At 38.5% G+C, this 24,404-nt stretch overlaps 1 protein-coding gene across 3 annotated transcripts in view; it reads left to right on the top strand.

Annotated features, from left to right (window-relative positions):
* The window catches only part of LOC126475464 (sodium/hydrogen exchanger 7), a 172,482-nt gene extending 150,030 nt beyond the window's left edge, over positions 1 to 22,452 (top strand). For all 3 annotated transcript variants that reach the window (XR_007586737.1, XM_050103351.1, XM_050103359.1), the window contains one exon: positions 20,455 to 22,452. Coding sequence is in view for 2 of the 3 variants with exons in the window: in XM_050103351.1 (XP_049959308.1) it covers positions 20,455 to 20,550 (96 nt within the window). In the remaining variant the exon portion in view is untranslated. The remainder of the gene's footprint in view (positions 1 to 20,454) is intronic.
* Positions 22,453 to 24,404: the final 1,952 nt, after the last annotated feature.

Genomic DNA, 24,404 nt, shown 5'->3' with positions numbered 1-24,404 from the left:
ACTTGAAAGCGAATTGTCTGTCAGACTTAGATGTAGGCATCCTGTACAGGGTGGACGAAGACCAGGACGACTCAGGGTGTTGTACTGATCCCCCTAACCAACAAATTTGTGGTGCTGTCTTTCACTGAAACTGAAACTGAGCCAGTGGTATTCTCATCACCTGTTGTGTGGAAACCTGTTTTGTCCGATGTCAGGAGGCGGCAAACGCAAAAGGCAAGGCAGTTCAGACTTACAGCAAATGATGGTATCCATTAGCGAAATGGCAGCAAGGGACAGGAAAGGACACCAGGTGCACTCACTATATATGCCTGAAGGCCTCAACCAACATGTTGCAGGGGCTATTCCATCAGCCATTGAGGGAACTGGGTACAACCAACTGCAGATTGTGGTACATGTTGTAACAAATGATACCTATCATCTGGGCTCCAAGGTCATTCTTGGGTCATTTCAGTAACTGCAAGAAAAGGTTGAGAAGACAAGCCTTGCACAAGGAGTTTCAACAAAGCTCACAATTTGCAGCAATGTCCCCAGAACTGATTGTCGTCCTTGATTCTGAGTCGAGGGGAAGGACTGAACCAGAGACTTCAGAAGTTCTGTGACAAGCTGGGCTGTGACTTCCTGGACTTGCACCATAAGGCTGAGAACTGTGGGGTCCCCCTAAATGGGTCAGGTGTGCACTACACACCAGAGGCTGCTACTACTAAGGCAGCTGACAATGTGTGGGTAACACACAAGGTTTTTTTTTTTTTTTTTTTTTTTTTTTAGATTAGACTACTCTCTATCCAATCCAGATAATGATAGCTGCAGGAAGCCCTTAAGTATCAATGTAAGATCGAAAGAAATTCCTCCGGCAGGTGAGGGTATTAAAATCCTAATGGTAAATTGCCGCAACATTCACAACAAGGTGCCAGAGTTTGAAGCGCTCATGACAAGCAGTGGAGCTCACATAATACTAGGTACAGTAAGCTGGGTGAAATCTGAAACTGATAGCAAAAACCAAACAATTGAAAATCCAGGACGGAATGTAACAGTATTATGAGAAGGGAAGTTGCTACTATACTATAGCGGTGATGCTGAGTCTCAGATAGGCATAACAAAAAGATTCCCACAATATAGCTTTTGGACATTCAGGCTTTTGTTAATACCACACACACACACACACATACTACACACACACAAACCCAATTCACACACATGACTGCAGTCTCAGGCAACTGAAACCCCACCGCGAACAACAGCACCTGTGCGTGATGAGAGTGGTGACTGGGTGGGGTAAGAAGGAATGTGGGTCGGGGAGGGATGTATTGTGGGGGTGGTGTACAGTGAGGTGCTGCAGTTTAGGCGGAAGGGGGCGGGGGGAAGTAGAGGAAAATGAGAGAAACAAAAAAGAAATAAAATAAAAAGACTGGGTGTTGTGGTGAAAAGATGGCTGTGTTGTGCTGGAATGGGAACAGGGAGGGGGCTGGATGGGTGAAGACAGTGACTAACAAAGATTGAGGCCAGGAGGGTACGGGAACGAAGGATGTATTGCGGAGAAAGTCCCTACCTGCACTATTCAGAAAAGCTGGTATTGGTGGCAAGAATCCATTTGACACAGGCTGTGAAGCAGTCATTGAAATGAAGGCTATCATGTTTGGCAGTGTGTTCAGCAACAGGGTGGTCCACTTGTTTCTTGGCCACAGTTTGTCAGTGGCCATTCATGTGGACAGACAGCTGATAGTAGTGAGATTCTTGGGGACAATTGAAGTTTATATCGAAAGGATAGGAAATGGGAAATGGAGGTGGTGTATTTGTCACAGTAGACGAGAAACTCAACTCCAGCAAGATAGAAATTGAGATTGTTTGGGCGAAACTTAGTATCAGGGATTATGCATAAAATGATAATTGGATCCTTCTCTTGCCCACCAGACTCATCTTCTTATATAAACGCCGGCCGCAGTGGCTGTGCGGTTCTAGGCACTCCAGTCCGGAGCCGCGCTGCTGCTACAGTCGCAGGTTCGAATCCTGGAATCCTGCCTCGGGCATGGGTGTGTGTGATGTCCTTAGGTTAGTTAGGTTTAAGTAGTTCTAAGTTCTAGGGGACTGATGACCACAGCAGTTGAGTCCCATAGTGCTCAGAGCCATTTGAACCATTTTTTTTCTTATATAAACGAAAACTTTATAGAGAAAACCTCAGTTCACTTGTACGTAAGTTCCTCAATCATACTGTAATCATCGGTAGAGACTTTAATCATCAGGGAGATTCGGGAAAAACCCAAGAATTTTTTCATCTGGCAGAAAACTAGGAAAAACCAGTGACTTTTTTTAGAATTCCGGGAATTTTTCATTGTTTAGCTTTCCGTTAAATTTTTGTAATTTTGACTGGTAAGAACTGATACTCTAATAACGGATATTACTGCGTCTCGCTACTGAACAATAATAGTGTAGCAATAAAACATGAACGAGAGGGGGGGGGGGGGGGGACAAAAATGAAACTGAAGTTGCAAAGGAAATGCGCCATAAACGACACAAAATACAGTGCTCATACAAGCACCTGTCAACAGCAGAATATGTCAATGCCTTTGAGAAGACTATGCAATTCTTCATAACAACAAATTGCCTCTGATGAATGTGACGTCACAGCTGTTTACATTAGATTCGTTTGTGCAGTTGAGTCGCGTATGAGTATTACCTTCTCCCGCTTCTGTTGACGGAAGCGTAGCTGTTAGCTGTATAAGAAGTAGCAGCAAGCGGCCAGATGCTAACCGGAAAAATTTTACTGGCGCACCCAAACTGCCAGATTAACGCATACGTAAAAGGCCCGGATCTAGGGGACGTGGGCAAACCGGGGTATCTGCCCCAGGCGGAAATTTCTTGAGGAAAAAAACCTTGTTTCACAAAGCGCCTAGCATCCAGCGCACGTTGGTCTATCGATTATTCATATGATTCAGAAATGCATCGCTGTTGGTTTTTGAAGACCTTCCAACTTGATTTCTGAATGAATCGTAAGTTGATTTTTGAATGCGTGCATATTGTAAATGGTGTCTCTGCCAGGGGAATCCCCGTCGCATCTAGAAATGAACTTTCCTACAGACAAAAGGGGACGGGGCTAGATGAGCTGAGCAGAATAAAGCCGAAATTGGGATTGCCATCGCTGTTTATGTGGTTCACTGGGTTTGCGAATGGTCAGTGTTGTTATAATTACTTGCGAAATTCATAGATTCAGACTACCAGGGGGGAAATAAATTATTAACAGCAACAACAGATAAGAAAGATTTACGTATTATCCTCTCGGTGTATCCAAGAAAATGAAATTTTGACAAATATTTTTGGCCAGTTGTACAGTCCCCGGCTAGCAGCCGCTGAAGTTCTATTTGGGAGTAATGTGGAAAACACGTAGTAACGCTTAACCGGAGAATAAACGCGGGGTAACTAAACCGGTGATTCTGCCAAGGTTAGTGAAGTTAACCAGAAAGCAAGTTTTGACACTGACAGGAATAGTTACAGAATTAGTGATGACAAGATTGATTGGTAGACCGAGGAAGGAGAAGAAACGGGGACATCACACAAATTATGAAAGAATATAACGATTCCAAATTTATATAAAAAATTTCGTATTACCACTTTTCGATCTCAGGCTTGCGAAGCTGGAGCGTATGAACGAAATATGAAACTATTTCCAGACACACTGCATCTTACTTTTAGTAGGCCTAATAGGCATTTGATATTGGTACTTCGGAAATTATATTCTGTCGTGTTATAGAAATGACCATTTGTGCCAGAACAGTCTCGTTTATTTGGTGTATGTTACAACTGCTGCAATATTGGGCAGGCCTGTTTCGTTTTATCTAGCAGACAGTGACAAAATACATATAATCAGACCGAGAAACCCCACCAGTCTTGGGTACTCTTTGTATTAACAGCTTTTTCATAATTAGACAACGATATTTCGTTTTTTCATGTAGCAAAATGTTTGACGAACTTTGATGACGTAATAGATTATTTTCTAGAAAGGAAAGCACGCCATGTAAAGCTCTAGCAATATTAGAGAGAAAAAAATGGTAGGACTTACGGATTGAAGAAATGTGTACTATCTTGTTTGTCTCTTCTTGTCTTTACTGGTTTTATATATCCTACATTTAATTTTATGTCACACAAAACAGCAAGTTATTAGCTAATAGGCAGTAAAGAGTGCAAATTTTCTGAAGACTTCTTGTTCTGCCCGTTACAAATAATCCCATCCAGTATTAATCGTGAGGGTTTTTTTTTTTTTTGTAATATAGGGGCGGGATATCAAACCAGCCGACTGGGGGCAGGAGAAGCACCAGAGGAAATTTTAATTTACACTGTCCTGAATGTAGTTTGATGGCATCTATTACAAAATATTACACGTTTGAATTCCACAGAGCGAAATACAGTGACGTACGATAGAAGAATGCTGTGTGAAGAGGCGTGGCATTGCACTTTGGCACATTTAAGACCAAATAACATGTCTTACATTTCCTTAAACAAACATGTTTTATGTATTGGACTCTTCTTAAAGATGTGCGCTACAAAATGAACATATTTTTGAAAAGTCGATTTTTAAATTTTTGGCGTCTTACCTCAAACGCTCGACGGGGTGGGGGAACTATCTAGTATTGCCCCGGTTCAGAAATATCGTAAATCCGGGGCTGACGCACTGAGCAGTCTCGGTTGTAGTGGGGAGGTGGATAGTCTCCACGTGACGTGTGTTCATTTATTGCTCTCATGTCAAATGAAAATAAAACGAATTTCTGTGGCCGGGAGCGATGAAGTGAATTTAAATATATTCACATAATTACGGAAGGCTGAAATATGTTATTAGTTTCAGATTCTATTTTGTTTCCACCTTTCTGACAGTCAAGCATTAATCGCCTTGCTGAACAATGAAGTTATTTTTGTTGGTTTGCTAAAGAAATCTGGCTTTTATTGAACTTTTCCGCGGAGGCAGTCAATTTGCATGAAACAAAGTGTTTAATTCCACACTATTGGCTGGTTTCAACTGTTCGCAGCATTTCAAGTGAACGAATCTTCTAGCACATAGGGGGCTACTGCATTATGCCATTTTAAAGAACCAAACATGAGATAATACAGTACTGGTACTCCGCGAAAAATTACATCTGAATCTGGACATACGAATGTGCACTTTAATCTGAATTATGTACTGTAGTATGGTTCACGAAATTCCGATACTCTTGGAGTATCGTCTAATGCAGACTGTTCTCACCGAGCTCCAGGGAGCCGGAGCGCTCACTGCGGCAGCTCGGAGCCCGCGTGGAGTTGGAAAGCGAACTCACTGCCCCCTGACCGCAACTGACGCAATAATCCGTGTTCAATGACACCTATGACTAGCCGCGGGAGCCCTGTACCTCTATTGGAGGATACCTTTCTATTCATTGAGAGGGATGGTCGTCCGCAGTGTCTTGTATGTCATAAAGTATTTAATTCTGCGAAGAGGTACAACGACATAATACACGTCTTCACGCAGCGCACTACGATCAGGTAGGAGACGTTGCATGCAGAGAACTGGTAGCCAGCCTTAAGAACGACATACCAGGAGACGTAAGTTTAAAAACGGTTTCGTGATACGGAGGGTATCAAAACATGCAACATAGTTCGTGTTCTGTAATGCGTCTATAATTTTCAGGTGAATGAGAGCGGAGAAAACTACTGAATCTGCAATTCGAGCAAGCTACAGGGTCGTTCACGGCATTGCGACGAGTGGCAAGCCGTTTTCGGTGGGACCACTCGTAAAATCGTGCATGGTAGCAGTTGCAGAATGTTTGATTCCAAGGGAGGTGCAGGCAATTGAAGGGGTTTGCCTGTCGAAGCAAACAATCTCTCGTCGAATCCTGGACATGGCAGCGGATTTAGAGACACAGCTCAGGAAAAAGGCGGAGAGCTTTGTTGCATTTTCGCTAGCGCTTGACGAAAGCAGCGACATATCGGACTGTGCTCAGCTTGCAATCTTTGTGCGTGGTGTCGACATGGAGCTGCAAGTAACTGAAGAACTCTTGGATATGGTACCACTCGATTACACCGCAACAGTACGTGAAATTTTTGAAGCTGTTTGTGAATCAGTGGACAATATCGATTTGCCGTGGGATAAGCTCCATTCTGTAGCGACAGACGGTGCACGACAAATGATCGGGCGTCACCAAGGTTTTGCTTCTCGTTTGAAAAATAAACTCAGGGACGAATTCGGGAAAGACATTTTGACTCTTCATTGTTTTATTCACCAAGGGGCGCTGTGTGCTGAAACAGTAGAGCTAGGTGGCGTAATGAAAGATGTCGTGAAGTGTGTGAATTTTGTGCGGCTTCCTAAAAGATATGGAAGAGGAGTATGGGGATATACCTTACCACAGTACAGTTCGTTGGCTGAGTCGGGGAAAAGTTCTTGATGTTTTCTTTGCCATTCGTGAGGAAATATCCGTTTTTCTCGTAATGAAAGGGGAAGAAAAGCGTTGTCTGAAAGATATAAAATGGATATCAGACCTGGGGTTCCTAGCTGACATAACTATGCATCTGAATAATTTTAATCTGTCGTTGCAGGGCAAAGGGCAGCTGATCGTTGACATGCACGACCAGATCAAAGCGTTCATGGAAAAGTAACGTTTATTTAAGAGGCAGATGAGTAATGGACATTTAACGTTCTTCAATCGTCTTGCTTCTTTAAAACTACCTGAAGGTACAACTTCCGGCGATTACCAAGCAAAGTTAAAGCAGCTCATCACGTCGTTTGAAACACGATTTCCAGACCTCACTAGTTTGGAAATGGAACTTAAGGCGTTCAGCACTCCTTGTTATCGTCACTTCAATTGGAGATTATTGATTTGCAAAATTCAACTTTGTTGAGAGGTACTACAACACGTTGGATTTGTCAAGATGGTATCGTTCATTACAGCAAAAAAATAATTCCCAAGCTTCACAACAATGCCGCTCGGATCATGTGCATGTTTGGTTCTACGTATTGTTGTGAACAGCTTTTCTCAGCAATGAAAAGAGTAGCTACAGAGACCCAATAAATTTAGTATGCAATTTCTTGTAAAACAGTTGTTTCTTATTTATTTCCTGAACATCGTATTTCCTGGTGTAGCATGTCACCACGTCTTAGCAGCTAAGAGTATGAGGTTGTCGATCTTGTAAGACGCAGCTGGCACATCAAAACGCTTGCCTCCAAAACGCTTGCCTTGCCGCCTGCCTCAGCCAGCCGTGCCGTGCCGTGCCGACGAACTTGAATGGTCACAGCTAGCGACAGGGCTCCCTGGAGCAGGGAGTGCTCTGCGGCTCACAACGGAGTCGATGAGCTGGAACAGCCTGGTCTAATGTCCTGCTTCTTTTGTGATATAATGTAAGGTCTTTTAATATTTTACACGTAGGAACATAGGCGATTCCGGCTTCATCGTAGTTGCGCAAGCGCGGTGACGTCTGTATTTGGCGCTCTCTGGCAGCTGCTGAAATGAACCTATTTCTAACAGGTAGCGCGAAAATATTGCGAATGGATGTTTGAAAAGCGTTACTTTCAAAGTAAATTTCCTTTTACGCAAGATGAACAATGTGCGTGAATGTACGATGAATTTCTTAAGTCATAGAGCATCTGATTCTCGTTTAAAAATCAACTCTTTGAGGACGATCATTTAGAAAAATTTTTAGCCCAGAAGATCCGACATTTATGTCGTTGTTAAATATTTTAGTGGCACGTTGTGTGATGTATCTTAAAGTGTCACACGCCAAAAAAGATCAACATTATATGTGAAAGCTTAGCTTCTCTTGCAGCTTATTAATCTTCGAGACCAATATCATATATGACAACTTTTCTTTTCTTATAGCAACACTATGTACATTAATTTAAACTATTAATTTTTCTTATTTGTGTGTTCACTTTACTTAACAGTGATGTTGCTATTGGCTGACTGCATCACTTGTCCTGTGCTCTGAATATCCGCTGTCATGGGCTGGCGAGAACACGTGACATGAGCTATGACTGGCTTACAAAAGCACATCACAGTCTCCATTTCAGTGCTTCGGAAAGTAACGTGCGGTGTTTGGTGGAATTCAAATTTATACTTTCCTGATACGAAAATATGCTGTGTAACTGTTGCTGCACATCAAAGGGCTTTCCAAAACGTGTTTTTTTTCTGGAGTTTCGTTTTCTAAAGTGCCACGCAATTCTACGCTGGTGTATAAAACCATAACCATTCAAATTTCCGAGGAAAAGTCTACTGTCAGTTAACCCGGAAAAAGTGTATTTTCGCCCGAGAGAAAGTATACATCCGGGATTTTTTCTCTCGTCCTCTTGTACACCCTGAATCATCCAACAATCAATTGGGGAAATTACAGTTTTGTTAGTGGTGGATGTGATAAGACATCCTGTGAAACTTTACCAAATGCTTTCTCTGAAAATGGAACATAGAACAGATAGTTAGGAACCCCACTCATGATGGAAATACATTGGATCTAATGGCAACAAATAGACCTGATCTCTTTGAGGATGTCTACATTGAAACTGGTATTAGTGACCATGACATGGTCGTGGCAGCAATGGTTATCAAAGTACAAAGGACAGTTAAAACAAGCAGAAAGATATATGTGTTCAATAAACTAGATTAAAAAAAATGATTATTGTCGTACCGTATCTCGAAGAGAAACTTGAAATTTTTAGCCCAGGTCTGGAGCATGTAGGGGATCTCCAGCTCAAGTTTAAAAGAATAGTTGACAGTAAACTGGATGTATATGTACCCAGTAGAACAGTTCATCATGGGAGGGAATCTCCATAGTACACAGTCACTGTAAAGAAACAGAGATTACTGCATAATAGATGTAAAAAAAGTGTATGGCTATAGACAAAGAGATGCTGTGTGAAACATGTTTGGGTGTAAAGAGAGCAATGTGTGATTCCTTCAACAACTACCATAGCAGAATATTGTCAAATGATCTTTCACCGAACCCAAAGAAATTCTAGTCATATGTAAAGGCTGTTAGTGGCACCAAAGTCAGTGTCCAGTCCCTAGTGAATGAGACAGGAACTGAAATTGAGGGTAGCAAAGTAAAAGCTGAAATGCGTAACTCCATTTTCAAATGTTCCTTTACAAAGGAAAACCCAGGATAATTACCTCAATTTAATCTTAATACCACTGAAAAGGCGAATGAAATATGTATTAGTGTCAGTGGTGTTGAGAAACAGCTTAAATCATTAAAATTGAAGAAAACTCCAGGGCCCGATGGAATCACTGTCAGAATCCATACTGAATTTGTGGCCGAATTAGCCCGTCTTCCAACTATAATCTATTGTAGCTCTCTCGAACAAAAAACTGTGCACTATTCTTGGAAAAAGGCACAGGTTACACCTGTCTATAAGGTGGGTAGTAGAAGTGTTCCACAAAACTGCCGTCCAATATCCATGACATTGATTTCTTGTAGAATCTTAGAACGTATTCTGAGCTCAAATGTAATGAGGTATCTCGAACAGAATGACCTCCTCAGTGCCAACCAGCACGGATTTCGAAAACATCGATCATGTGAAACCCAGCTTGCACTTTTCTCACATGACTTGATGAAATTTTCAGATGGAGGGAATCAGGTAGATGCTGTATTTCTTGATTTCTGAAGAACAGTACCACCCATACACTTATTGTGAAAAGTGCTATCATATGGAGTATCAAGTGAAATTTGTGATAGGATTGAAGACTTTTTGGTAAGGAAGATGCAGCATGTTATCTTAGATGGAGAGTCATCAGATGTAGAAGTGTGTTGGGACCTTTGCTGTTCATGTTGTATATTAATGATCTTGCAGATAATATTAATAGTAAAATCAGCCTTTTTGCAGATGGTGCAGCTATCTCTAATGAAGTACTTTCTGAAAGAAGCTGCATAACTTTTCAGTCAGATCTTAATAATATTTTAAAGTGGTGCAGAGATTGGCAGCTTGCTGTAAGTGCTCAGAAATGTAAAACAGTGCACTTCACAAAATGAAAAAAATGTAGTAGCATGTGACTATAATATCAATGAGTCACAGTTGGAATCGACCAAGTCACACAAATACTTGGGTGTAACACTTTGTAGGGATGTGAATTGGAATGATCACGTAGATTCAGTCATGGGTAAAACAGTTGGCAGACTTCAGTTTATAGGTGTAACACTGGGGAAGTGCAATCAGTCAATGAAGGAGATTGCTTACAAGTCACTTGTGCGGCCAGTTCTAGAATATTGCTCATATGTGTGGGATCTGTACCAGATAGGACTAGCAGGGGATATTGAACATATAAAGAGAAGGCATGAATGGTCACAGATTTGTTTGTTCCTGGTAGAATGTCAAAGAGATACTGAAGGAACTGAACTGGTGGGCTCTTGGAGAAAGACATAAACTATCAGGAGAAAGTCTGTTAACAAAGTTTCAATGCACCTCACGGTGGTTTGCAGAGTACAGATGTAGAGGTAGATTAGAGAAAGAAATCTGAGGATCTCTGATTACTACTGGTATGACTTTAGGAAAGGTAAAGACAACAGGGAGACAGTCCTGAAGTTGTATTTGATAATGGAAGGAAGACTTAATAAAAATCCATTCACGTTCATAGGATTTAGGAAAAGTATTTGATGATGTAAAATGGCACAAAATATTTGAAATTCTCACAAAAACAGATGTAAACTAGAGGAGAAGACAGGTAACACAAAATATGTACAAGAACCAAGAGAGCAATAAAAATGGAAAACTAAGAAGTGCTTTGATTAAAGAGAGCATAAGACAATGATGCAGCATTTCTCCTCTACTGTTTAGCCTGCATATAAAGGAGCAATGAAAGGAGTACACTGTCAGGTTCACATTAATGGGACCACCTATCAAAAGCATCAATAACCACATTTTGTAGAGCAGATCACTGCCGGACATGCAGGAAGAGTGGGAGTGAGGTTCTGGAAGGTACTGACAGGAGTGTGGAGACACGCCAGCTCCAGTGCCGTGGCCATCTGTGCAAGGTTTCTCAGTTGAAGATCCATGGTGCAAGCAGCTTGATCAAAGTGGTACCACAGTTTCTCAATTTGGTTTAAATCCAGACAGCTTGGTGGCCAGGAGAGTACAGTAAACTCATCCTGGTGCTATTCAAACCACACACATACACGGTGAGCGGTGTGACACCTTTCATTGTCCAGCTGGTAGATGATGTCATGCCAAGGAAAAAGAAACTGCATGTATGGGTAGACATGGTCCCAAGGATAGATACATACTTGTCCTGCCGGACGTTCGAGTCCTCCGTGTGTGTGTGTGTGTGTGTGTGTGTGTGTGTGTGTGTGTGTGTCCAGTGAATGCCAAAAAAACATTCCCAAGATCAAAACAATCCCTCCTCTGGCCTGGACCCTTCCGATGATTGTTGCAGGGTGTTCTTTTTCAGAGGTTTCATGCTGACGGAGCATAAAACATGATTCATCTGAAAAGGGCACGTACCACCGCTCAGTGGATGTTCAGTTGTGATATTGGCATACAGATTCCCGCCTTCACTGATGAACAGCAGTCAGCATGGGTGCATGAACCAAGCATTTGCTGCAGAGGGCCATAAGCTGCAACATTCACTGTATGGTCATTGAGGAGACACTGTTGATAGCCCCTTGGTTATCAGTCAGTTGCTCATCATTGCACTTATATTTGCATATGAATATATCCACAGCTATCATTCCCCCATGCCATGTATGGCCCATGATACACTACATTTGCCTCAGTGCTGGTTTTAGATAGCATCATTTTGCCGTGCATGTCTACTTTAATGATGGCGGCACACTGACGTTTTCCAAACCTAGCCATTTTAAAAATGCTTCCACCCTTAGTCTGAAAGCCAGTGGTCATGCCCTTTTGGATATCTGTTTCCTCATTATGACGATGACCACACTGTTTTCCACATTGCTCCATCATGTTTTATATACGTTGGACTGATATTTTTGCCACCTGCCATCCAATAGTGGTTATTGCAGATTGACATTGAACATAGGCAGTGGTTACATTAACATGACTGGACCATGTAAAAGGAAGGCTCAAAAGTGGGATTAAAATTCTGGGTGAGAGGATGTTAATGATAAGATTTGTTGATGACGTTATTGCCCTGTTTGAAAGTGAGGAACAATTACAGGACCTACTGAATGGGATGAACACTCTACTGGGCACACCATATGAACTGAGAGTAAATCAGAAGACAAAAGTATAGGACAAAAGAATAGGAGAATGGAGGTTAAATGCCAAACGTTTCATCAAAATAGTGGTCCACCTAGTAGAAAAAGTTAAAGAATTTTGCTTCATTGAACTCAAAATAATGCAGGACAAACGTAAGAAACAGACATGCAATGGCTTAGATAGCATTCCTCTTCAGAGGGAGTCTACTAGTATAAGATACAGGCCTTAAGTTGTGGAAGGAATTTCTTATATTTTAAGTCTGGAGTGCAGCTTTAAACTGAAGAAGTTCAGTGGACAGTGGGAAAACCAGAAGAGAATCAAAGCATTTGAGAAGTGGTGTTACAGCAGTATGCTGAAAATTAAATAGGCTGATAAGATAAGGTGTTAGGAGGTTGTCTGCAGAATTGGCAAGGAAAGTAAAGGCACAATATGATAAAAAATGTGTTATGACTTCAGGGAACAACTTCTGTGGCACTAGAGGGAGCTGTAACTGAAGTCTGAAATGAGGATATATGCAACAAGTAATGGAGCACATTGAGTGTAAGTGCTACTCTGAGGTGAAGAGATTTGCACAGGACACAAGGAATGAAAAAGATGGTATCCCATTACTTTGTTAACACATCATGAATGAAGCTCCTCAGCATGTTCATGATGTTAGTTAGTCAATAACTATTTTTAAACAAGCCAAAAGCCTAGGTAGTTGAGTAGATGTGGAGATATCATTCTCCTGTGAATAAATGAGTAAAGGATATCAAAAATTGCACTAGAAGAAAAATAGGGATGGGTGCAACTGTGGGCTCTCCAACAGTGGAATGTAGAAATAGCTCTCTGGCAGGACTTCTGCCTTCTCTTTAGTTAATGTTCTAAGGGGTGGGAAGGAAATGCTGAACCAGTTAATAGATTTTATGAGTCTTGAAGAGTGGCAGTTAAGTAACCAGGCTGGTGCTGCTACTGACAAATGGTGATTACACCGAGGCAGTTTTGAACATTGTTTGTGTCGGTTGATGCTTCCACCACCGTGACCTCAGCAGGCATGGTTACACATCATTCAATCTCACTATAGCAGTCGCCTATTGAAGTTCTTGTGCTGGCATCTCATTGAAACATTCATTGTGTGTAGATGGAGCATTGAGTTAACCTGAAGTTTCTTGTGAAACTGAGGAAAACTGCTACAGAAGCTCATGCTGTTTTTAAGGAGGTGTATGGAAGTAGAAAGAGATGGACAGACCAGGTTAACAAAGATCACAAGAGGAGAGGAGTAACATGGGATTTAGTGAAGAGGGAAAATCTATACCAGGACAGAAACCAATGGAGGCATATCATTCACAAAGTTCCTACCTGGCTCGCTGGAAGTAAATCATGATGATGATGATGATGTACGGAAGTGATTGTTTATCATGAACACAAGTTTTTGAGTGGTTCAAAAGTTTTAAGGAGAGACATGAAACCATCAAAGACAATCTGTGCCCTGGATGACGTTCAAAATCAAAAATAGACAACACTGAGAAAATTGGTAAACTGGTCCCTGAAAGTCATTGGCTGAGAGTCTGCCAAGGTTCTGACTGCCATTTGTGATTGAGTGAGAAGACACAGATCTGATTTGTGAAAGAGAAATTCCTGGTTGCTTCACCAAGACAATGTGCCACCCCATTCCACCTTGTCTGCAAAGGCATTCTTTGTGAAATATTGCACCACCATATTGAACCACAAAGTGCATTCGCATGATGTGACTACTGTGTTTTTTTATTTCCTAAAATCAAATTGGCACTTAAGGATACAGGGTACTTATAAATGGTGGAAAATTGACATTTTTTATGACTTTCTAAATTCCATAGTTTTTCCTGATTACCTTGATATATACATTATAGGATTTCAAATGAAAAAGACCTTATATATATCTAAAAACAAAGATGATGTGACTTACCAAATGAAAGTGCTGGCAGGTCGACAGAGACACAAACAAACATACACACAAAATTCAAGCTTTCGCAACAAACCGTTGCCTCATCAGGAAAGAGGGAAGGAGAGGGAAAGGCGAAAGGATGTGGGTTTTAAGGGAGAGGGTAAGGAGTCATTCCAATCCCGGGAGCGGAAAGACTAAAATTGTATTACGGTAAAAAGGGGAAGGTGAATACAAAGTGAGACTACTGGTAAAAACAGAAAGAGAAAAAATAAAGAGAAAATAAGACGACAGGAAAGATTTCGAAATGCAACAGTGACAATAACAAACGTAATTGTTGGGTTCAAATATATATATGAAATTTTAAAGTTACAGTCATGTATGCCAGGCCCCTCTTTATTTCTGTTACAGAAACCAGTATTATTTCCAAAAGAACTGTGAACTTTCTGTTTCCGGTCATTATACGTATGATACATTGTATATGTTGGTAACAGTGTAGATTTCTAATGTCTGTAAATGATTTTCTTTGCTACTATTTACTTTTGTTTTGTTAAAACAGTTTGTTAATATGTTACTGAATGTTTGTTGCTCAAGTGCTACATATACTTGTGGAAGTACATATTCTTTAGTGTGCAATAAATATGAGCTATACCATGCATCAATAAATTTAACAAAAGGAAATTCCGTGGTAACCAGTTGACAAACAAGGCAAGCCACAATGTTGAAAGTAACCTATGTATCAGTTCTTTAGGGAAGAAACTCCCACATGGCACGCCTCCTGGTGATTCAAATTTTTGTGTTAACAATGACACTGTTTGTAATGGATTTGTTGTTGTTGATGTGGACATCTTATCTTCTTTGATAAAGGAAGTGGTGAAATGTAAACAATGTGATGGTGTAGGCTGTCTGGAAATAACTGAACAACAAAGTAGCAGGAAGGGTTTAGTTTCAAAACTAGTTGTTCTATGTAGATCCTGCAACAAATCTACCTTGAAAATGACTTCAAATATTGTGCATAATTCATACAATGTGAATTTGAAGTTAGTGCAATGCAATATGTGCAATAGGAAAAGGAAAAAAGGCTGCTCAAACATTTTGTGGTTTGATGGACCTTTCTTGTCCTCCCAGTAGGTTCAGCAAGTACATAAAAGCATCTATGAAATGTGCAATAGAAGAAACTGTAAATATTAGTGGAACCAGGGACATTGCTGTTGCACTTGATGGGACATGGCAACATTGAGGACATCGTTTCTTGAATGGTGTTGTAAGTGCTGCTTCCCTGGAGAATGGAAAAGTTGTTGATATTGAGTGCTTATCTAAGTACTGCCACACCTGCCATGGCAATACTGAAGGATGTATTGAACATTAATGTTCTAAGAATTATGATGGTTACAGTGGAGGTATGGAGTGTGATGGAGCTCTAAAAATATTTCAGAGGTCACTGCCTGTTTATAAAGTTAGATATACGAAGTACGTTGGTGATGGGGACTGTAAAGCTTCTAGTAAAATTAATGAGTTCAATGTTTATGGTGATACATTGGTAATAAAGCTGAAATGTTGTTGACATGTGCAAAAGAGGGTGGGTGCTAGATTGAGGAAGCTACAAAGATAAATGAAAGTTGCTATCTGATGGAAAATCTCTGTGTGGCCGAGGCAGGTTGACAGAAACTGAAATAGATCTTCTTCAGAGTAAATATGGACTGGCCATTAGGTGAACTACATCTCTGAATGATGTTACAGCAATTAGAAAAGCTGTATGGACCTAAGTTGTCCACAGATGTCCACCCTGTTCATGTACTTTGCCCCAAAGGAGCAGATTCTTGGTGTGGTTAGCAAAAGAAAATGGTCAAATATACCACCATAAGCATTCTCTTCCCGAGCCTGTTATGAATGAAATAAAACCAATTTTTAGAGACCTGAGTGACCCTGTTTTGCTTAGTAAATGTCTTCATGGGGACACTCAGAATACAAATGAAAGTTTCAACCATTGCATATGGGAAAGATTACCCAAGAATGTTTTTGTAGGACTAAATACATTAAAAGTTGGTGTAGTAGATGCAGTGGTATGTTTCAATGATGGAGTGATAGGAAGGTTGGAAGTCCTGAGAAATTTAAGCATTAAATGTGGCTGTAATATGGAAGATCAATTGCTTGTGTTTGACAGACAACGAATGCATGAAGCTGAATGATTTGTTCTTCAAGTTACCAAAAAAGGGAGAAGTGGTAAAAGGAATGCCAACTGGAAGCCTTAAGATGATGAAATGCTGCAGGATGAAGACTATGTTTCAGGAATGTTCTGAGGCACAGTTTGTTTGGACTCATATCCTCATTCGCAATTTCCTGCAAGTTGTATTTTTCAGAATTCAGGTACAAATATTTCCTAAAGTTTATAAAGAATTACTCTAGTTTTTTCCTGTAACATGCAATAGTCCATACTTACGTAGTAGATCTAAGCTTTATTGCAGAATCAACTACATTATAGAAAAAATAACATTTTTATTAGGAAAAAAATTTAAAAAATTAAAATGCAAGATGTGATATTTTTTATCCTTGTAATACACATAATAGGTGGAATTAAATAGGTCTAGTACCTCAGCCATCATGTCATGCATATCTGGTAAAAATTTGGTTTCCTTAAAATGTACAACATTGGATTAAGTGGTACCTCATTTTGAAGAAGCATTTTAGAAAAAAAGTGCATCAATTTCTTTGTCATTTTTTTAATAACCCTAAGCAGGTTCAAAAATATTCAAAATACTTCTAATTTGTTTAGAAAGTGTGCTGCATTACCTGATATCAACAAAAAAATCTGTGAAACATATACATTATAAACAGTGTCTGAAAGAAATAGGTGTTGATTTTTACATAATATTGAGCCAGAAAAGTGTCCTGTATCCTTAAGGAGACCAGATTTGACAACTGGAAGTGGTGAAAGCAAAAGCAATGGAGATTCTCAACAAGCTGACAGCAGTGGACTTCCAGCAGTACTTTGAAAAATGGGAAATTCATATTGAGCATTGTAGGGATCAGGACAGAGAGTGCATTGAAAATGATAAACTGTGTCATTTAACTGGTGACCAATAAAATGTTCTGTAGCACCGGTCCGATTCTTTGATTGTCACATCTCATATTTTGTAATGTTATGATTAAATTTATCTTTTTAAACTGATTAACTCTTTTATAGCCCATTGCTACAGAAATTTAAATTTTTCAGAAACTTATTTTAGTGCACATTCCAATAGTGGTCCAAATGTACTTATATCAAGTTCCTCAAAAAAGAGGCAGAAAAGTTTCCAGTGTTGTTTAACATTATTTAAGCATGTCTTGCTTTTGAAAAAATCCAGAAAAAATTCACCAATAAACAAATTGTATTATTTTTCAGTTGTGGGAAGTGTACACCATTACTGTGTTAAATATACCATCATTTCAGAAGTAGGAAATAGAATCATCTGTCATATGTTTTAGTATTTTCTTGAGAGCAATCAAAGCAACTGCAACCAACTGAGATGAAGCATAAAAACATTGCACTTGTAAACATAGATTTACTCTGATTTCATTCATCCACATTGACATTCCTCATCATCATTCTGAGACATACCAAGCAAATGCTTGTCCACGTGTTGAGTGTTTCTGAAATATTTGGATCCTTCAGTTAATACTGAATTCACATCTAATGAATCTTCTAGTCAAAACAAAAACAGCATGAACTATGTATGCATTCAAAATCTTCAACATGGTTAAAGCTCTCAATTTGTGTTTCCCTATCTTCATTTGCATTACAGGTGCATAACTAACTCTTTTATCATCAAGAATTCAGTATTTGCTTCTGTGCTGGGTGCTTGTCCTGTCACCTTATCTCCTTGTCTGAGGGAAGAAATGTTGTGAACTTCATTTTGTCTGCAAGTTGCATAAACTCTTATTATGTTTTGCATTATGTTATTGAGGCAGAGGTTGGGAATCAAATAAACAAAACAGATGTGAAAGGTAAGTAAAAAAACCGCACCCATGATGGTTGATGTATCATGTTGCTTTGTTCATCAATCTTAACATTGATCTGATGCAGTTCTTCATTTCTGGTGTTTGCCACCTGCCGTTTTCATCTCAGCAGAACTGCTGCATCCCATACTATCAATGATCTGCCTTGCATACTCATATCCAGACCTGCCCCTGCCGTTCTTTCCTTGCACCACTCCTTCCATCACAGTTTTCAGCAACAGCTCATATTGCAATATTTGCCCACCCTTTGAACTTCTTTGGTTCATTATGTTTTTTACTAGGCCATTTTTCATATTAACTCACTCGAGGACATCTTCATTCCTTGCTTGTCGATACTTCCAATCTTCCACAGTCTCCTGTAACACTAAATTTAAACTGTTTCTAATCAAATCATTTTAGTCTTCCCCACTGTCTAGGTTGCACAACCATACAGTTTGAATATTAACAGCTTTTTCTGTCTAAATAATGCCTTTTTGACTTGTGCATTCTTGGCCACTATGTATTTCCCATGTCTTCCTTCTTTATCTATTCTACATCTTAGGTGGTAAAATTCATACAACCCTTGAAAACTAATCCTATAGCCATCAGTTATGAGATTTATGCATTTTATTAAGTACTGCCTCAATTCATGTTCACTTTTACCAATTACTACCCTTTCACATCTTCATCAAATTGAATCTTGGCAATTTTCTGTCCATATCAGGAATGCTTCATCCTTGGTAAAATAGTCACAAGGTAAAATAGTCACCTATTCAGAGCTCTAGGCAGGGACTGCTTCAGGAGAAGTAATCAGACAAAAAAGAATGATAATTAAACATGGAATGTTAGCTACAAAGGCACTGTGGAAAATTAGAAAATCTAAAGGAAGAAAAGGAAAGGATGGGGATAAATATTTCAGCAATCATCAAGATGGGATGGACATAAGAGAGGAACTTTTGTAATGGGGATCATGCTTATTCATACTGAAGTTTGATGTACAGTACCAGTAGCCAATTCAGGCCAGTGATTTGGCCCAGTCTGGGCTCGCCTTACTTTATGTCCCACTATTGCTCTAGCAGCACTCAAAATAAATTGTGTTTTTTTGCTAATTGTTGGGTGCAGTCAAACATTACCTAAAGTATGTTAGATTCATGTACACTATCTTCTCACAGTTCCCACCTCTCCATTAATGAAATGTACAGAATTTGTGAGCATACTTTGAATTATTTGGGGAGAGGGTGTGGGAGGTGGAAACACAAATAATGCCCAGAGCACATGTATAAAAGTATAAGAATGTGATTTCATACTTAATTTTATTTTACATTATGACAAATGAGTGGACTAAACTTTCAACACAATAAATGAAAACTTTCGGCTAAGCTTGAAAGACGACTGCTTTACTGGAGTCACAACTGTATAAACTAGCATTGAGACTAAATAATTAGAGCTGTCATTTATGATGATGCTTCCTTAATGGCAAGAAATGCTTAAAACAAATGCACTGAAAATACTGATTTTGCCACACTGAAGCTGTTTGCACATACTGTTTTCTAGCACATAAACCGTACTCTTTGAGTGGAGTTTCTATTCCAGCAAATAGCAGTCTTTTCTGCTGTTTATTATGCAGCCTCAAGAAAAAAAACACCTTCAGTGAAAGTATCAGTGATGGTTAAAAGCTTATACAATATCATCATCCTGTATCAGTTTATTTAGAAATATGTATCCAATAAGCTGTTTTGTTTGCAGCCAAATTTACACTGCATTTCAGTATCAATAGCAGCCTTGAAATATCTGTAACAGCTGATATGCATTTGAGAGAAGTGACAAGAGTCAAGCTGAAGTATATGATGGAATCATGTACAACAAAGTTATTGGAATTGCTGTTTCACCAGAGAGTATGCCAAATAATACAAATACCATAAGAGTAGTATATATAGCAGTATTAGTAATCCTTTCCAAATGACCACTCTTTTGCAACATACAAAGTATAATGTCTTCCTAATGTTGAATGCTAATGATTACAGAAACATTATTTTTTTCATTTCTGTATGGATTTGTCATATGTTCCCCTGTTATAACTGTCAAACAGATAGTTATCATTGTTCTTTTTCTGTTGTTCATCTTTCACACCAGTGAATAGTACGATGAGAAATTTATTGATGAAATTACAAGTCGCTACTAAATTTAGAGTTTTGAAAAGCAGGAGGAAAAATTACACTAAATCTGTCTTTAATGTGCTCTTACTTCACTGAAAAATTACCACCTTTGCCAGAAAGAATACTAATATTCTGGTTCAGATATTGTTGCTCATGAGAGATAAACAAAACTACATACTTTTTTCTGTAATTCTATTTGTTGAGGATGTAAAATTTTTGATTTTGTATAATATGTTTTTCCTTATTGTCACTTATCTCTTTGTCAACAGAGTGACAGTGTGACAATATCTGGTGATTTAGGCCTTGGCAGTCGTGTAGTGGACACACGTGTTCGAATCCCTGGACCTGGTGGAAATAATATTTAATCTGATTAGGAAGTATCAGGAAGGCTGTGAAATAAGAAGAACACAACAGTATTGTTTTGTGATTATTCCTAGAATATAAAATGTGTGTATCCTGCGTGAAGTTCTCTAAGCAAAGACCAAACAGACATGTTAGATACAGTTCACTGCGCTATAATTTTGCCTTCAACTGTGATTGATATCAGTTCAAAAGTGTTTCATAACATGTTCTGTAAACAACTGGATGTAAAATGTTGCCTCACTCTCATTTGTTAGCGAAATTTGTGTACTTGCAGCTTGTGGTTAATGCTGTTATACTTGGCAACTGAATTTGCACACTGTTGCTCATGTAGCTCAGTACAAGAATCATTTAAGAACTCTAAAACATTTATCACACAATTTATTGGAAACAAAATTAATATAATTCAAAAGTGTTAAAGTTTGTTTTACTAAAATATTCTTCTTTATCGTGAACACATTTTTATCACTTATAATTAAAAATATCTATTAACCATACTTTACTCTGTGTTGTCAGCTAATGTTTGTTATAACAGACATGGAAATATGAAAAATATGTCAGGCAGCAAAATAGAAAGAAAACTCTGAGTCATTCGAAAATACATTTTTATTAAAGCATTGATTCTGGTGGGGTTTTGTCATCTGCAGTGTGGTATGCGCAAAGAAAGTAGCAGGAAGTTTCTTCGTGAATATTTAATGACTTTGGAAATATATGACAGTTGTGCTGGAATAGAAAAACATAATTTCGGCTGTAATACTGCATTAAGTCTTCTTTTTTTCATTTGTGAAGGTGTAATATAAATCCTAAATTGGATTTAAGTCAGTATTAAAGGCTGATTTAATTTTCTTATCTATTACTCTCATTGAGGAGATGTTTTATATACTTCACTGTACTAGCAGAAAGAGGCTGCATGCAGCTCACTCATGTCATAATAGATGAATAATGCCAAAGTTTATTTTATTTATTTATTTATTTATTTTCATACTGTAGTTTTCATCACCAGCAGTTTTAATTTACATTAGAAGTGCTCTTAAATTTTCATTCAAATTCTTCAATTGTCCTCTGCTTCCATTTAGCAGTGCGACAATTATTTGCAGCAACCAAACAGTTTTCTCCTTTAGTAAAACTAATATTTTATTGGTATAGTTTACAGTTTATTTCAGTATACAACCAGTTTATAGTAATAGATTCCTTGTAGACATAGAAATAAATATAATGTCAGAGAGGCAGGTTGTCTTGTGACTTTGGATTCAGAGTGGACCATCACAGCTTAATGCACAGAACATCTGGAATCTCATCCTTTATAGGAGCTATTACATTCTTTATTTAGGATAAGTTTCTCTGAACTATTCATAATCATAGATGAGACAGGTTTCTGTGCATGTTTATATCTTCAACTTTTCATTTGAGGTTAGCACTGCAGATTTATTGAACACTTTGTACTTTTGTTAACAGAATTTTTTACTTCTCAAAGTCAAGTTGTCAGTTTAACACTTCTGCTATAGCAAAATTAAATTATTCCTAATAGTTATTCAGCTGCAATTGGAAAACTACAATAGGGATCTCTTTACAGATTTTCTGTAAATGTACCTGGTTTCTTATGTAAAATTGTGCTGATTTGCTGTTTGGTAATGAAATAAAATTGAGAGTAAAATAAGTGAAACATTAGTATACAGTTCTGTTCCAATGGGAAAAACTAAGCACAGCACACAGGTAACTGCTCACTAGTGCTGAACTGTTATGCTTGAGATAACCATCTATGCCCACATTCATCAATATAAGATGAAAAAAATAGTATAGATAAGTGTAAAGATGAGTGCCAAGAACTATAGTGTTTAAAGAGAATTTTTTTTAACTAAGATGCCAGTGTATTGTCTTTCAGATGCATTATAATTAATACTTTAAAATTCCAATTATTTCTGCTATCTACCAGTTGATAAGTGTGGCTATCATCTTACGTAATTTTTTAAATAGCTTTGGTAAGGTTTATAAATTATTGAAAATTGTGGAAATATAATTTAAACTCAGTAATTATTAAACTTATTTTCCTTAAATTGAGGTCTCTAATGTAGCAGGAAAATACCATATTGTCACTAATTACAGATATCACTTGCAGTTGGTTTTCCATGATTGGTATGTGAAAATATGAGGGGAAATAATATAACAATATGATCATGCAACAATTATTGCACAATTCTTGATAATTTGATAACCATTTGTTCAGTGCTACAAATATATAATGTAAGGAGTCATGAAAGTTATTTTCTGTATATCAGCACTTTAAGTGCAAAAAGTTTTTTTTTTTCTTCAGAAGGACAATAAAATACATGTCAGTATGTACTCTTTGGGAATAGTAGTGAATAATCCAGCCCAATTTATTGCGTATTTTTAAGTCTGCTGTCGTGTATGGGGTGATAAAATATTCATCAATGAATCAGAAAAAAATTATGCATGGTAATTCCAGTTATTTACCAGTGGTGTACATATATTTGCCATTGTCACTTAAAGGGTTAACTCAGTTTCTTTCACATTTATATTAAAATACAATATTACATGCTGTGGCACATACATCAACAGTACTTTTAATCAGGACATGTCTGTTTATATTTTAACCTACTACAATATTAAAAGTTATTTCAACTTAGAGATTTGTTTACACAGGTAATAAATGTATTGTACATTCGGTACTTTGCAACTTATATAAAAAGTAAGTATGTAGTATTAACAAGTAATTGTTTGATGTAAGCTGCTTGTTGGAAGTAGTTTATTTTATTGGACTAGTTTCATTATATGTATGTGATTTTTCATATCATTATAATTTGGCTTGCCTTAAACATAACATTTTTTAGCCTGTGCCAATGACGTTATTTCATAATAATAATATGTAATAATATGATTACCTACTTTATATGTACTTAAATGAAATCAGCATAAGGTTTCTTTTATGGATATATACTCAGTTGTCATTAGCAAGTGCTGTACATGCAATGATTAGTTATATATAGCATAGGATATACATAATACTACTACTGGTTTGTATTGTATATATATTTCTTTGTTATGCTAACAGAGATAACACAATTTAGAAGTAGCATTATATATATTCTAAAAACAAAGATGATGTGACTTACCAAACGAAAGTGCTGGCAGGTCGATAGACACACAAACAAACACAAACATACACACAAAATTAAAGCTTTCGCAGCAAACGGTTGCTTCATCAGGAAAGAGGGAAGGAGAGGGAAAGACGAAAGGATGTGGGTTTTAAGGGAGAGGGTAAGGAGTCATTCCAATCCCGGGAGCAGAAAGACTTACCTTAGGGGGAAAAAAGGACAGGTATACACTCGCACACACACACACATATCCATCTGCACATACACAGACACAAGCAGCATTTGTAAAGGCAAAGAGTTTGGGCAGAGATGTCAGTCGAGGTGGAAGTACAGAGGCAAAGATGTTTTTGTAAGACAGGTGAGGTATGAGCGGCGGCAAACTGAAATTAGAAATTAGCGGAGATTGAGGCCTGGCCGATAACGAGAAGAGAGGATATACTGAAGGGCAAGTTCCCATCTCCGGAGTTCTGACAGGTTGGTGTTAGTGGGAAGTATTCAGATAACCCGGACAGTGTAACACTGTGCCAAGATGTGCTGGCTGTGCACCAAGGCATGTTTAGCCACAGGGTGATCCTCATTACCAACAAACACTGTCTGCCTGTGTCCATTCATGCGAATGGACCAGCAACAAACTGTCCACCCTGTGGCTAAACATGCCTTGGTGCACGGCCAGCACATGTTGGCACAGTGTTACACCGTCCGGGTTATATGGATACTTCCCACTAACACCAACCTGTCAGAACTCT

The sequence above is a fragment of the Schistocerca serialis genome, chromosome 1 (assembly GCF_023864345.2).
Source record: "Schistocerca serialis cubense isolate TAMUIC-IGC-003099 chromosome 1, iqSchSeri2.2, whole genome shotgun sequence".
NCBI lineage: Eukaryota > Metazoa > Arthropoda > Insecta > Orthoptera > Acrididae > Schistocerca > Schistocerca serialis.
The sequence above is the reverse complement of the archived record's forward strand: the minus strand, read 5'-3'. Positions and strand labels throughout refer to the sequence as shown.